The sequence below is a fragment of the Seriola aureovittata genome, chromosome 13, assembly GCF_021018895.1.
Source record: "Seriola aureovittata isolate HTS-2021-v1 ecotype China chromosome 13, ASM2101889v1, whole genome shotgun sequence".
Classification (NCBI taxonomy): Eukaryota; Metazoa; Chordata; class Actinopteri; order Carangiformes; family Carangidae; genus Seriola; species Seriola aureovittata.
Window position 1 is genome coordinate 15,527,995 of NC_079376.1, and position 13,943 is coordinate 15,541,937.

At 41.8% G+C, this 13,943-nt stretch overlaps 3 protein-coding genes across 4 annotated transcripts; 1 reads left to right on the top strand and 2 right to left on the bottom strand.

Annotated features, from left to right (window-relative positions):
* Positions 1-1,954: 1,954 nt before the first annotated feature.
* Positions 1,955-3,773, bottom strand: LOC130180398 (olfactomedin-4-like). Its single transcript, XM_056393901.1, has 5 exons — positions 3,720-3,773; positions 3,435-3,608; positions 3,133-3,345; positions 2,918-3,065; positions 1,955-2,833 (listed from the first exon to the last, which is right to left on the bottom strand). The coding sequence occupies exons 1-5, from the start codon at positions 3,771-3,773 to the stop codon at positions 2,004-2,006; spliced, it is 1,419 nt and encodes a 472-aa protein (XP_056249876.1). The 3' UTR covers positions 1,955-2,003.
* Positions 3,774-4,130: 357 nt separating this feature from the next.
* Positions 4,131-8,283, bottom strand: LOC130180636 (leucine-rich repeat-containing protein 74A). The gene is made up of 13 exons (XM_056394278.1): positions 7,903-8,283; positions 7,484-7,659; positions 7,300-7,407; positions 7,090-7,183; positions 6,856-6,905; positions 6,673-6,754; positions 6,511-6,596; positions 6,233-6,427; positions 6,045-6,140; positions 5,734-5,877; positions 5,492-5,596; positions 5,118-5,203; positions 4,131-4,846 (listed from the first exon to the last, which is right to left on the bottom strand). The coding sequence occupies exons 1-13, from the start codon at positions 8,009-8,011 to the stop codon at positions 4,237-4,239; spliced, it is 1,941 nt and encodes a 646-aa protein (XP_056250253.1). The 5' UTR covers positions 8,012-8,283; the 3' UTR covers positions 4,131-4,236.
* A 120-nt stretch (positions 8,284-8,403) lies between these two features.
* Positions 8,404-12,988, top strand: angel1 (angel homolog 1 (Drosophila)). 2 transcript variants are annotated; one of them, XM_056394277.1, is made up of 10 exons: positions 8,404-8,574; positions 9,023-10,087; positions 10,224-10,453; positions 10,545-10,614; positions 10,707-11,149; positions 11,279-11,420; positions 11,550-11,660; positions 11,776-11,809; positions 11,918-12,081; positions 12,170-12,988. In XM_056394277.1, exons 1-10 carry the CDS (start codon positions 8,508-8,510, stop codon positions 12,328-12,330), a joined length of 2,487 nt encoding a protein of 828 aa, XP_056250252.1. In that variant the 5' UTR covers positions 8,404-8,507; the 3' UTR covers positions 12,331-12,988. The 2 variants fall into 2 exon arrangements, with proteins under 2 accessions (XP_056250252.1, XP_056250251.1); XM_056394276.1 differs by having other exon boundaries at positions 10,707-11,420.
* Positions 12,989-13,943: the final 955 nt, after the last annotated feature.

Consider the following 13,943-nt stretch of genomic DNA (forward strand, 5'->3'; position numbering starts at 1 on the left):
AAATTCTCTGTAGGTGTGGCCCCTTCGTGGAGCCACACCTCCGTGGACCACGTCTTCTGAAGGATGTGGAATGAATTATGATATCAGAATGATTTCAGAGAACTCCACATATTAAGACCAGAATATAAATCTGGTCAGTTACATTCTGGTTACCTTCAGAGTAAGAAGACAAGTGAATACCATGTTTGTAAAGTATTTGGAAACATTTTCCAGCAAAGATATTTTCCACAATGTCAACGTCAAATGGTGCAAATGAAAAGGACAAGGAAGGAAAAAGCTATTTGTACTTTTTCTCTGCTGCCTAAATGTGGTTTCTTGCCAGTTTCAGACGTTGTTGCATTTACAAGAGGTTATAATACACCGTCTATGCAGCGCTGCTACTTCGGACTAGTTTTGTGAGGTAAACCCCCTCTGGGTTTGGGCCCACACAGAGTTGGACTGTTGAAGTGCATTTACAATTCGCAAAATGAAAGTTTGTCTCGAGCATTGTCTTGAACATTTGGCTGTAGCTAACAATTGAGTCTGCACATTAAGCGCCCCATTCATGTGCTGGTTTAAGTTACATTTTAAAATATTTACATATTTCTCTACACATTTAATCACAGTCCAATTTTCAACCATATCTTACTGCCTTCAGTAACAGATTTGATCAGCTGTCATGGAGTTGGCTTAGTTGTCAGCAGTGGCGGTTCTAGCTTGTGTGGTGACCTGGGCAAATGCCCCCTTCATACCCCCATATATATACATATACACTGTTGCCCATAAAGTTGGAATAATTATGTTTTCAGACACAATCCTGTTTATTCCTATTAAATGCATCAGTAATCACTTTTGACCAGGTGCAATGATTACATTATGTGTCCCAATTACCCAGGTGAAATGAAATAAATCACATTGTCACAATCACTTCATGGAAAGAGGTAAAAAATATTTTATTCCAACTTTATGAGCAACAGTGTATATACAAGACACACGCACGTGGTGGTGTGCAGACTAGTTTAATAGATGATTTCACAGTATTATGAATGAATTGTGGTTTATTTGGTAGTTTTTCCTGGTGTGACTAATTTTACTAATTGCATTAGTTCTGTACAGAGATAGAAGTTCGCTATTTGATGGGTTCCCTCGCTCCCTCCCCATCTACCAGCATCTCTGAGAGTGAGAGAGGAGACCTTCTCAGCAGGAGCTCTGATCCACTTGGTGACATGACGTCATTGATGTGATGTGCAAATGTAACTTTTTTTTTTTTTTTTTTTGGTGAGCACCCATGCCGCCCCTGAAAAGATGTTGCTGCCCATGGCTCCCGTGTTTAAATCCTCCATTGGCTGTCAGAATAGAAAGACTAATAGCTAAATCTAAGAGAAGAAAAGAATTAATTACCAATCAGCCAGAATGCACAGCACCAGGAGCCTTTAACTGTCTCACTTTTGATGCAACATTAAGCTTGTCAGTTTGAGAAATTGAGACTTATAATGAGTCTGTGGTTTGTTAGAAAAACTGAAAAGCATTGAGAGCAAAACTCAAGATACTTGGATTTATTGATCATGTAATCTGGCATTTGGGATCAAATCTGAATATCTTTTAGTGTCATACTGTTCATATGATATAAATGCTCATCTTATAGTGGAAATAAATTCCTCCTTTTGTATAGATGTTTATGGATGTTATATATAATTTCATGGTTACATAAACGGAAAATAGGATGTCAAAGTTGATTATTGCATCATAAATCTGAATACTACGCCACCCATCTACTTTTTTTTTCAAATTGAATCTATTTTGATAGTAGTGATACTCTAATTTTCATGAATCACCAAATAATATACTCTATTCATGAGCATTTACACAAGAACACACCCGACACCTTTGTAATGCTTGAGATTATTTATTTATTTAATAGCATTCAAGAAGAAGGATAAGTGATGAAGAAAAAAAAGTGAGAGATAGGCTGCGATCATTGTTTCATTTATAAGATGTTATATTTCAGAAAATCACATAATGATTTAGGACAGGAGAAGTGGTGGCTCCACAGTGGCTTTAGTTGTGTGGTTAAACCACAGATGATAGTTAACATAGTAGCCGTCATTGTACATGTAGAGCTTCTGGTCATTGGGATTGTAGTCCAGGTTGGAATACTTTTCCTGGAACCTCTCAAAGGGGATCCTGATGTAGCTCTCTTGTTTGGTTCTGGTGTCATACTTGTAAAAGATTTCTTCCGTTTCGATATCGACTGTCCTGACTGCATACAGAACGCCACACACCATAAAGGCGTTGCTCAATCCTGGTTTGTAGATACTAGTCTGCCATTCCTCCTCGACCCCAAAAGAAGGCTCATCTATTTTAGCAATCACCATCCTACCGCTGGACGACTCTGTAGCATAGGTCACCCACAAGCCGGTCTCATCAGCAGCGAAGTCAAAGTTTTGATTGGGGGAGTTAGTGTAGGAAAATCGGGTGCTAGCCCCAGGAATCACCCTGGACTCATATTTCATGTTGGTGAAATTCAGTTTAGCCAACCCAAATGGACTGTTAATCTGATAATACAGGGAATTGTCACGGATGATGAAATTGTTCCCTGTACCAATCCAGCTGCTGTGTAAGTTGTGATGCTGGAAGTGGTTTCTCAAAATGAGATTCTTGTAGTTGGTGTAAAACCTAATGTCAACGATGGAGCCACTAGTGTAGCCAGAGTACCAGTACATAGACTCTCTGTCAGGTACAGGCTTTGAATCTTTCCCCCAGCCTCCAAATTTGTAGCCTGAGTTTAGATGGGCATTCAGTTGGCTCACAATGGGCTTGCTGACCTTGATGATACCAGTGTGCGCACAGGACCCTGCAGAGAGAGAGAGGAAAATGAATTAAATGTGTTCAAAGACTGCTTCGATCTCAATGTGTGTAGTAGTGTTGATGAGCTTACCAATGTTTGGGTTGAAGAGCTCCTGGTGGCGTCTCTCACACTCCTCCAGCTGCAGCTGCACCTTGATGTATTCTCGGCGGGTCACCAGAACCACATTCTTGTCGTAGGTCTTCTCCAGGCTATTCAAGGTCTCCACCATGGCTGAGATCTGAAAGATAACGTGGTTTATCAGCATTATGTCTGTCGATGCACTGACGGCCATGCTCAGTACTTACCTGTACGCGCAGAGACTCAAAGATGGTGGTGGAGCCTCTGATGGAAAGCTGCAGTTCTTTAATCAGAGCTTCCACTTGTTTAATCTCCACCTTCATCTCGTCCATGTCAGCATCATTGTAGGCATCAGGGTTCTTCTCCATTTTTTCAGTTTCCACTGTGATCTTTATTATTTTTTCTGCGTATGCTATCAGCTTGGTCTCATAGTCTTCCAGCTGAAATCAAGTCATGAAAAAAAAATAAAACATTTTACACTTTTTTGTCTCAAATGTTGCCAGTTATTGCACATGCTCCCAAAATGTACCTTTCCCATCTCCAGCTCCAGTTTGTGGGAGATTTCCCCGGCTGCCTGCTCTACCACCACCAGGTCTCCTATAGGAAAAGTTGAACTGGGCATGAAGGCATCACAGGTACATCTGTCCCCACTTCCACCTCCTGTTTCATTCCTCGCACTCCCCTCTCTCCACAGGCCTACACGCTGAGAAGAAGGGTCACGTGAATATACTGTAGATAAGCTTACCTCTAATGTGGATAGAGCCTCAAAGACTAAAGATGAATCGCTCGCTGATCTAAGTCATGCCATACATACCCCCCAGGCCATCGTGGAGCTCAGCAGTGCAAAGAAATACACCGTGCCGATCATGCTGGTGCAGTCAGAGTGCTTATGATTGAGACGGATGAATCTTCAGGGCTTATATAGCCAGTTTCAACATCCTGTAGGATGCAGCACCTGTCCTGGTTCACAGCACTGCCAAGACACATGTCAAGATATAACACTTTATGATATCTTCAGCAAACAGAAATGAATTACTAACGTTTGGGTGTGCATCAGAATTCTAAGAATCACTGATGGATGGTTCTAACGTCTGAGTGTGACGAAATGTCTTGTTTCCTCCGATGGTCCATCCCATTCAGCAGGAAACTGAATGAAATGTTGATTGAGAGATGGCCTATTTGCTGCATGGATGAATTTGTCATTTGTCATTTCAGCAACAGGATAAAGAATGAAAATCAATGTTTATTTAATAATTGTGTGTAACAAAGAAGCCAGTGACAACAGGCAAAAAGAATCCTAACATTTCATAGCGTTATACAGAGTTTGACAGTCACTTGACAGTTTGTGTTAGATTCTTTGAGCCCTTCTCCACATGTTTCTTAGTTTTCTTCTTCTTCACTTTCTTGGTTTTGGCTTTAACCTGCGGCTGCTTGGCGTTGAGAGCAGGCCTGGACCTGGTCAGGTGGTTAGCAGTGGGGCTTAGCTTGCTGTGTCCCATCTCTGGATCAGAGCGTATACCCTGAGCAGAGATGGACTTGCTTGGGGCAGAGCGAGGGGAGTCATCCAGCAGGTTGGGTTGGGAGTAGGAGCGCATTGCCAGGGAACTGGTCGGACGGTAAGACATGGTGCCTCCTAACATGGGCAGGTGGACGTGCTCATTGCTTAGGTTAGTGACAGAATAGCGACTGCTGTTGGACATGACAATGTGGTGCCATGAGCTGAGAGGGGTGGCAGAAAACTGCTGCGGACCACTTGAGTCATCTTTGGCACCTCCTGGAGATATGACCATGGAGCTGTGAGGCGTAACTGCCTCCACAGCGCTCTGGAAGGTCTTGAGGATACGGTCGCTCTTCTGCTTCTCTTTCTTCTGACGGGACTCAACCTTCCTCAGCTGGCGGCGGTGATCCCTCATCATCTGTTTCCTTGTATCTGCCAACCCCCTGCACAGAAACATTATACAGCAGTTGCTTTGTGGAGCCAAACTTTACAACATCATTCAAAGTGAAGATTTGGACAAATTCCCAGCTCATATCTAAAACACACATGGTTCAACTATGCCATCGCTGAAATAATAATAAAACGAGCAACTGTAAAAAAAGAAATTCACAGCAGCGTTGTTTCTCAATGTTTTCCAACCGTAAACCTTAGCCAGCACAGGTCTATTCTGTGACGCAGTTTAGAGGCCCGTAATCAAACACCAGATGTGCTCACCTATAGTCTACCATTCCTGTCCTGTCACGATCAAGTCTCTGAATCAGCTCTTCAATCTGGTATCGATCCAAAGGAATGCTTGATTGCTATCATGGTTTTACACAACAAAAAAAGACAGAGTCAGAGTTTCTACTTTTTCATGCAATGCATCAGTGAAGTTCTTTACTGCATGACTTTATAGATTAGTTATGTGTTTTATGTCGGTCACGATCAGCATCAGGAAACAGTTGTGAATAAGATTGGAAGAGACTTCATCACGGATGATTTCAGAGGACAGTCTCATCGTATTCTGTCACTGAAATCCATCAGTGGAGTTCTTCCTGCAAATGTCACTGACCCTACACAGTTAAATGAATCGATATTTATTCAGAAACCTGCACTGCCTTCCTGAAGTCAGCGACAGGGACTCGCATGGTGCCATCTTTGTCAATGTTCCGAAAGAAATCCCACAGGCGCAGCTTGCGTTTATCCAGATAGTCCTTTTGAAAAAGGAAGAACATGTTTTATCAATTATTAAATACATACAGAACCAAAGAAAGAAAGAGATGCAGTCTCTTGACCGTTTTACTCCATTATTGTGCGAGTAAAACACTTGTTAGACATTACACAGACAGACCTGAATGACTTTCATTGGATCGACACGTTTTGGTGGCTTCTTAGCGATGAAGCCCCCCACCCCTCCATACTGCACGTCCAGACCAGGATGTTCCTGACACGTCAACTCCAACAGATGCACAAAGTTCTCATTTACCAGTACATTCTGCTTGGTAAGAAGGTAAAAAAAAACAATGCAATCTTGTCTTGATTAAAATGAACACAAAACTCAACTGTGTCAACAGCTAATGTGACTTTTTCGAAATGCGATCAGATTGCATAACAGGATAATTGGATCAGGATGCAAAACAGTGCTGTAAACAAGTCACTCACACACATGTTTATCTCCTCCAAGGCAGTTTTAGGTGTGTTCTTTACCACATTAACCAAGGCCAGTGCTCCCTCTACTGTTATAGAGTTGAATGCCAGCTGCAGGATTATAAGAATAAAGCATCACCTTACAATTTATCTGTAGCCAAAGTGATGATGTGTGTTGGCTTAATACAACTTTGTCCATCCACCAGCAGGACACGGAGTGTGTCGTTGAACTCAAGACCTCTGCACAGCAGGCTGATGCCCTCATTGGTGAGGCGGTTGTTGTTGAGGTTGAGGTGCACCAGAGTGTTGTTGAATTTTAGGGCCTCTCCCATGGCCAGGGCACCCTCATTCCCAAAACCATTCCATGATAGGTCAAGGTGTTTTAACATCATATTCACCTAAATATTGAAAATGTAGAGTACATGAATTCAAATGTTGCATAACAAGTAAATGATAAAATGAATTTCTTATAGAAACATACTTTGAGTCCTGCACAAAAAGCTACAGCGCCTTTCATTCTAAGATGATTCCAGCTTAGGTCCAGCACCTCCAGACCTTCATTGTTTGCTGTAGAAGTAGATGGTAAAATCAGAGAAAAATCTCACATTTATAAAAATATTAAGACTGGTGAATTTGACCGTACCCAGCAATTGTCCCAAATGTTCGCCTCCTTTTCCACAGAACTCATTATGGCTTATGTCAAGTTCCTTAATTCTGGAATTGCTCTAAGTGTTAAAAAAATATTAGCAATATGGTCATTGAGAAAATATGAAAATGAACAAATGTTTAAATAAAAGAAATGTTTAATTCTTCTTTAACAACTTACCGAGAAGGAATCTGCAAAATATTTAGCATCATCATCAGTAAATCCATTTCCTGATAGGAAAATATTATTTGTTTAAATATACAAAATAGAGATGATGATGAAAATAATAATTTTATTAGTATCATTGTTAAATTTACTGATCTTGTAAGAAATGTTGTTTTTCAACAATTCAACGTTTTCGTGTCACTCCCAGCTAATATCAGTGCAGTTAAATGCTGTTAATGTGCACATTACCTGAAAGTTTAATAGACTTTAATGAAATGTTGTCCAGCAACATTTTAGCCACATACTCAGCTCCTGCGGACCGTAGATAGTTATTGGACAAATCCTGAAAGCAAAACAGATGCTGGTAAAGTACATTTTATACTCCACTGTGAAAGCCATGTGAAATATCACCGGAAAAGCACTTGTGCCCTCTGGTGGTGGGTTTGCAGTCCTACATACCAGATGCTGAATGGTGAAATTAGCCCTCAACATCTCCACAAGGTATTTGGCTCCTTCAGCTTGAATGTGATTGTCTGCCAGTTCCAGAGTGTTGATATGCATATCAGACTAAACACAAAGAGCTTATCAGTAATTTCTACTTCAAAAAGTCAAACCCAATAACACGCTGGCATTTTAAACTTACCACCAAAGCAATAGCAAGTGCCTTGCATCCCAAAGGTCCAAGCCCATGGTGGGTAAGGGTCATTATTGTACAGTCAAGGTTTCGTATAAAGTAGGAGACCGGCACCACACCCACTAGCTTGCAGGCCTGCAGGTACACTTCAGCTACAGATGCCTCCTTATTGCTTTCCTCTTTTTCTGGAAACATATAGCCCCATACAGTATGAATATATGGGCCCTTGCTTATACCTATTGTAATGAGCTATATTTTATGGCAACTCTTGGCACAAGCCATTTAATTGCATTGTTTTGTTTTTACATCACTATAATGAATTTACAGTATATATGTGCTGTATGTTATATATGATTTTACAGCTTTACATTAAGAACAGTATTTAGCCAAGAATTCCAAAAATTAATGAAAGACTTAATTTAACATACCATCCGAATCCAAGTCTGTGTCAAACTCGTCCTCCTCGCCTTGTGGTTGAGTTGGGTATGGACAATCATCATCTTTTAAGCAAAGGGACTCAAAAGATAGTGTCGACATTGCAGTCTGCAGGTAGAGCTTGTGTCCTATTTTAAAACCATTTCCTAGACACAAAAGGAACAGTCTTTTGATTATTTGCCCATTTATCCCTGGTTGTTCTGTATGGGCCTGTGCTGTGAAATGAAATAGGCCTGTCGTGTCTAGCAGGTAATTCTACCCCTAAGGTAATGTGTCATGTGTAGTGACATTAAAAATGTATGCCTTAGTGTGGTTACAATACTGTGTTTTTAGTAACTCCAAGCAAAACATACTGTAAGAACAGCATGGCAAACAGTATATGAAATGATTTTGAGTAAAATAGTATTTCATTGGATGATGTGCATTTTCATATCATCTCATTTTATAGAATGTCGGATTTTTTTTAATACATTACTACAAACTCAAAACAACAAACAGCTCCATGAGGAAACCACTCCAGTGACATTTGACTTGTGCCCCGAACCTCACTTCCACCAACAACCCGACGACGCGCCTGCGCTGATGTTAGCTGAGAAACATGATTGGCAGCCTGTTATTTTATGCGCTCTACCCATTGTCACGGTACTTTACCGGTCGACGCTCAGGTAAATAAGCACACTTAGCACACTTGCAAAGGTATCCGTGTTTGAAAGTGTCATGCAATTAGTGCCAGCTGTGTGCGTTTCCCCTGAGCAGCTGTTACGAGCTAATGGTTGCTAACGTTTGGTTTAGTTCGTTGCTGACTTTGTCTTGTTATTTGTTGGCGGTGTCACTTTCTATATCAGCCTCGGTGTGACCAGTGTGTGGTAACGCTAAGAATTTCTCCTTTATGTTAACGGGAACACAGAGCGTGTCTTGTTATTGCAGCTTAGCTAACTTTAGCTCATAGCAACGTGTGTTTGTTTGCACCTGTTCCTGAGCTTTTGACGCCCCCGTGACGTCAGAATATCACGTTGTTGGCGTAGTTTATGTTTTGACTAAGAAAAAAAGCTCAGTAAGTTTTAGTTTAACATGAATGCATCACTGCTTTCTTGGACTAATCTTGTTTTACAGAGGCCTCAAAGAAGGGTCTCCCTCTTGCAGTGGTTAATGGCAGGTCAGTGTGGGATGGTGGTGCTGTCACAACCAGGACGTTCATCCAGTCTCGGACAACCCTGCCGGACCTGTGGCTCAGCCAAAGCAGATGGACCAAGGGAGAAACGAAAGAAAGGATGAAAGAGCAAAGCCCAGAAAAAGAGGTGGATGCAAGAATTGACACAGACAAAGAACAGCTGGTGGCTGTCCTGCGTGAAGAAACAGAGAATGAGACTGTAAAGATGAGTGAGATGCAGCACAACACAGTGGAAGTTCCCAAGCAAGAAGATGTCTCTGTGCTGCATAGGAAACAAAACACTGAGGGTATCAGTCCAGAGCAAGCACTTGAGGCACAGTTAAAGTGCCTGCAAACAGATGAAAGCATACAAGAAACGGCTTGTGCAGTACTGGAACAAATACAGATGCACACCATGGAAGAGTCAGTAACTCCAGTTGAGGGCAGCACACAAGACACTATCTGTTCAGCAGAGGTACAAATACAGATGCATAGCTTGGGGGAGTTAGTAAGTCCAGCTGAGGACAGCACACAAGACACTATCTGTTCAGCAGAGGTACAAAAACAGATACATAGCTTGGAGGAGTTAGTAACTCCAGCTGAGGACAGCACACAAGAAACTACCTGTTCAGCTGAGGCACAAATACAAAGCTTGAGAAAGTCCGTAACTCCAGCCGAAGACAGCATACAAGAAACTACCTGTCTAGTACAGAGACAAATACAGATACCAAGTGTGGAAGAATCTGTCACTCCCTCTGTAACTGTTGATAAAATAACTGAGTGCTGGGATGAATACTTAGCTCCCTCTGCTCATGAAAGGCACGGTGGGGAAAACAGTTCTAAGCTGGTATTTACCTCTCTTCTCTCTAACAATCAAACCCACCTTAAATTCACTGGGCAACATGATACACAAACTGGCTGGCACTTCGCTGCAGGACCTGGTTTGGCAGAAGAAGTGCAATGCCCACTGTGGCAATTTCCCACTGTGAGCTATTACCCTCCAACAGAGCCGACAGTGCCCTTTGAAGGTGAGAGTCAAACTTTTTTCCCTCAATTGTAATATTTTCACTGTAGTGGGATTTGTCAATGCTCGTGAGTAGTTTAACATCAAGCTGTTGCTTGCACAGACTTGTATGTATGTGTGTGTGCTTGTCTTCCACCCAGTGATGTGGAGAGTATGGGAGGAGGTAGATGAGAGTGCCGCTACAGCAGAGCCTGCCCTGGTACCCTTCCCATTCACAAAGATGTACTTCACTGTCATGTCCTACAACATCCTTGCTCAAGATTTGCTGGAGGCCAACCAGGAGCTTTACATACACTGTCCTCTGGATGTGCTGGACTGGAGCTACCGCTGCAACCTACTCTTAGAGGAAATACTGAAATGGGCACCAGATGTGAGTCTAATACAACTTCTTTTTCGGAAATTTATTCTCATTTTTAGACTAGGCGTCCACTGATGATTGGTGTGTGTCCTCTTGTGTGTAGATTCTGTGTCTCCAAGAGGTTCAGGAGAACCACTACCATGAACAGCTGTATCCAGTCCTGTCTCAGATGGGTAGGTCATCTGAGACAAAACTGTGGAATAATAATGATGGGGGATTTTGTGACGAAGACATTACATATTTTGTCGTCATGTTGTTGCTCCAGGCTACACCTGTGTGTACAAGAGGCGTACGGGGACCAAGACAGACGGCTGTGCTACTTGTTATCGAAACAGTTGCTTCGCTGAAGTATCAGTAACTCCACTGGAGTACTTCAGGCCGGAGACAGATCTCCTGGACCGACACAATGTGGGCATAGTTTTGTTGCTTCGGCCAGTGGTCACCCAGGCATCCGAAGCCAAGGTGAAGGGCCCACTCCTCTGCGTGGCCAACACCCACCTGCTCTTCAACCCTAGGAGGGGTGACGTGAAGCTGGCTCAGTTAGCCATAATGCTGGCAGAGATCGACAGCACGGTCAAGTCCTGTAAGGCCAAAGGCGAACACTGTAACGTTGTATTGTGTGGAGACTTTAACTCTGTCCCACACATGCCTCTGTACCAGCTGATCACCACTGGCGAGCTCTACTACCAGGGTCTACCATCATGGATGGTGAGACTGCTCCCACATCACTTCCTGTGGACTTCTTTAGCTATATTAAGCTCTTTATTTAAAATTTTCTGTCATGGTGCTTGCAGCAGTTACCTCTGTAACCACGTATGTATTCCCCATGTCCTACAGATATCAGGTCAAGAGGACCTGTCCTACAAAACCCATTGTTACAGGCTGTTTGCTCCCCTGTGGCCCAGCTGTCTGGCAGTCACTGACAGCTGCCAGTACACAACTGTCAACAACATGTTTGAGAGTCAGAGTCAGAAATCAGGTCAGTGTTTGAAGTGATTTGTACGCAGTTACTTAAGTAATCTTGACTCAAGGAGTGGATACCAGTCCTTTTTAGTTTTATTTCCCCCCTCAATCAACTTAATATCTAACATTTGTTCCTCGTGTTTAGGCAAATGTCAGTACACGCATGACTTTATGCTACAGCTGCGCTATTGTCCAGCTGCATGTGTCCGTCCGGTGGACCTGAACCTGATCCCAGGCGTGACTGACAACACACCAGGTACAGTTGTACCATACAGACACAGCAACATATTCTTATACTAGTTCTGCCATTAAAAAAAAACTGATTTCCTTACTGTATTGTGTTAATATATGTGTCTTCTTCATGTGCACAGATGCTTCAAGGGGGAATCAGCCTTATGAGAAAAGGTCAGTTTCCCTGCAGTTTTTTGTCATAATGTAGATTGAAGGATCAACTGTTACTGCTTCTTACTGCTTTTATACCATGTGATATTAGTCATAAATTTTGTGTCACAGGTTCAGACACACTATCAGTCATCACTTAGACCTGGAGTCGGTCTATAAACATGTTCTCCCAGGCTCTGGCAGCTCAGAAGTCACAACCCTGCACTCTGAAGTGGGAGCCACTGTTGACTACATCTTCTACTCCCCAAGACGCACCTTAACCTCTGCTCAAAAAGGTACGGGGGCATGTCATGAAGCAGTTGGAAATGAATAATTAGCTACTTTAAATAACTTGTGTGTTGTTTTTTCTTTTCCTTTCCTTAGATGGTGGTGACTTTCTGAGTGAAGGTCTGAAGTTGATTGGTAGTCTCTCCCTCCTATCAGAAGATGTCGTATGGTCAATGAGAGGCCTTCCCAATCACATATTCCCCTCTGACCATCTCAGTCTTATGGCCAAATTCCAACTGGACCTGAATGCTGCATGATAGGAAACACTGTGGGTGAAGTGAAATTATAAACATATTTCTTTTCAAATGATTCAGGTCTTGCTCTGCACACATTTGGTTTTTGTTTTTATCATTAAGAATGCCATTACTTGTGGTTCAACACTGGCAACAGAGGGTCATAGTTTTCTAACTGAATTGAAGTCAGTATTTTTGTTCAAAAGGGCCAGGAAAAAATAATGAATGCTAACATTCAGTCTCATTCCACATGGTTTTCATCAGATAAATGATGAGCCATGAGTGAGATATGAAAAATCTTATTAGTGGTGATGTAATAGTTCATTTAAAAAATGAAGGTAGTGATTGCTTTCTTTTTGGTGTGATAATGCACTGACCTGTTCATTTTATTGATAACTGCTGTCATATTTTAATTTATTTTACACCTAATTTTGAAATGAGAATGAAACTTCTCCAATTATGAGTCAGTTCTATTTTTTCAGATTGTTAGAAATATTGAATAAATATTTTCCATTAATTTTTGCCTGCTTCATTATTTTTCATCTTTAACACATTACAGACATTACATGAATGCCTCCAGGCTTGAAATAAGAATTTATAGTTCCTTTCTGGATTTATGATGTAGCAACGTTAAATGTATCCACTCACATTAAATCTTCCAGTTGGTGCTGGCCTCCCTGTGTATCCTGTGCTGAGATTGTGACATGAATGTCCCACTACACTGAGGACGTCAGTTTGTTGGGTGAAGATGTCTGTGTACTTGTGGGTGTGTGTGTGTGTGTGTCTGTCTGGTTGATGCATGACTGAATAATTTATGTAGATAGTTGAGTGCTCATGCATGACGGGGCTCAGTGAGGGAGCTTTGTGTTATGTGTGGGCTATAGAACGTCTGTGAAGTTGTTTCCCATCAGTAGGATATCTTTCACTCGCTTCTCACTCATTCTCGTTAGTGCTGTATGTAAAATATATTTGCCATATAATACAATCACCCATTAGTTGAACCCTTTAATGTGCAGTAGAATAGTATTCTGTGTCTTAATTTCCCCCCGTGGCATCAAATGCATGTAAGTAAATAAAATAGGTCAGTAGGTTTTCTTTCCAAATAGGTCATAATGCCTTCTGTTTCTATATCTTACGAACACTGGTGGACAAAGTGTTTGACATCTGGAATCCACAGAAGGGAGGATAGGGATCTGTTTATCTTTCTCATGACTTCTGTCTCTATAATTCACCAAGAACTTAGACAGACTTTCCCAACATTAACAAACACTCATTCTAAAGCTCACTTACAAAAATGTTGCCACTCCCTCATGTGCTTTTACAGTAGTACATTGTAACATGAGAGTGTTTTACCTTACATGCAGACATAGCCATCTCAGAGCTACGTTTCTGGCCTATGCATCAAAGTGGTTCCTCGCTGACTGGTTTTCACTGAATGCAGCAGCAGCCATTAAACCTTATTAGCTGATTGCTGTGCTGCAGGCAGGGTCGACTTGGGGATCCATTAAACAGCAGGATCCCTGATCATGAGAGCAAAGCACATGCTGCCAGCATCCTACCATAAATATTTTTAGATATTCAGCAAACATTGAGCAACACCAAGACAATGTGAAGGATGGAATAATAATGTTTCACAA

Bases quoted from the DNA above. Each gene is read 5' to 3' on its own strand.
- LOC130180398 (XM_056393901.1), bottom strand. From the start codon at position 3,773: ATGATCGGCACGGTGTATTTCTTTGCACTGCTGAGCTCCACGATGGCC. The intron at 3,609-3,719 runs GTATGTATGGCA...CCTTCTTCTCAG, and splicing joins GCTCCACGATGGCCTGGGGG to CGTGTAGGCCTGTGGAGAGA. The intron at 2,834-2,917 runs GTAAGCTCATCA...CTCTCTCTGCAG, and splicing joins GCTCTTCAACCCAAACATTG to GGTCCTGTGCGCACACTGGT.
- LOC130180636 (XM_056394278.1), bottom strand. From the start codon at position 8,011: ATGTCGACACTATCTTTTGAGTCCCTTTGCTTAAAAGATGATGATTGT. The intron at 5,878-6,044 runs GTGAGTGACTTG...CTTACCAAGCAG, and splicing joins TGGAGGAGATAAACATGTGT to AATGTACTGGTAAATGAGAA. The intron at 4,847-5,117 runs GTGAGCACATCT...GTTTCTGTGCAG, and splicing joins ACAGGAATGGTAGACTATAG to GGGGTTGGCAGATACAAGGA.
- angel1 (XM_056394276.1), top strand. From the start codon at position 8,508: ATGATTGGCAGCCTGTTATTTTATGCGCTCTACCCATTGTCACGGTAC. The intron at 11,661-11,775 runs GTACAGTTGTAC...TCATGTGCACAG, and splicing joins CGTGACTGACAACACACCAG to ATGCTTCAAGGGGGAATCAG. The intron at 12,082-12,169 runs GTACGGGGGCAT...TCCTTTCCTTAG, and splicing joins CTTAACCTCTGCTCAAAAAG to ATGGTGGTGACTTTCTGAGT.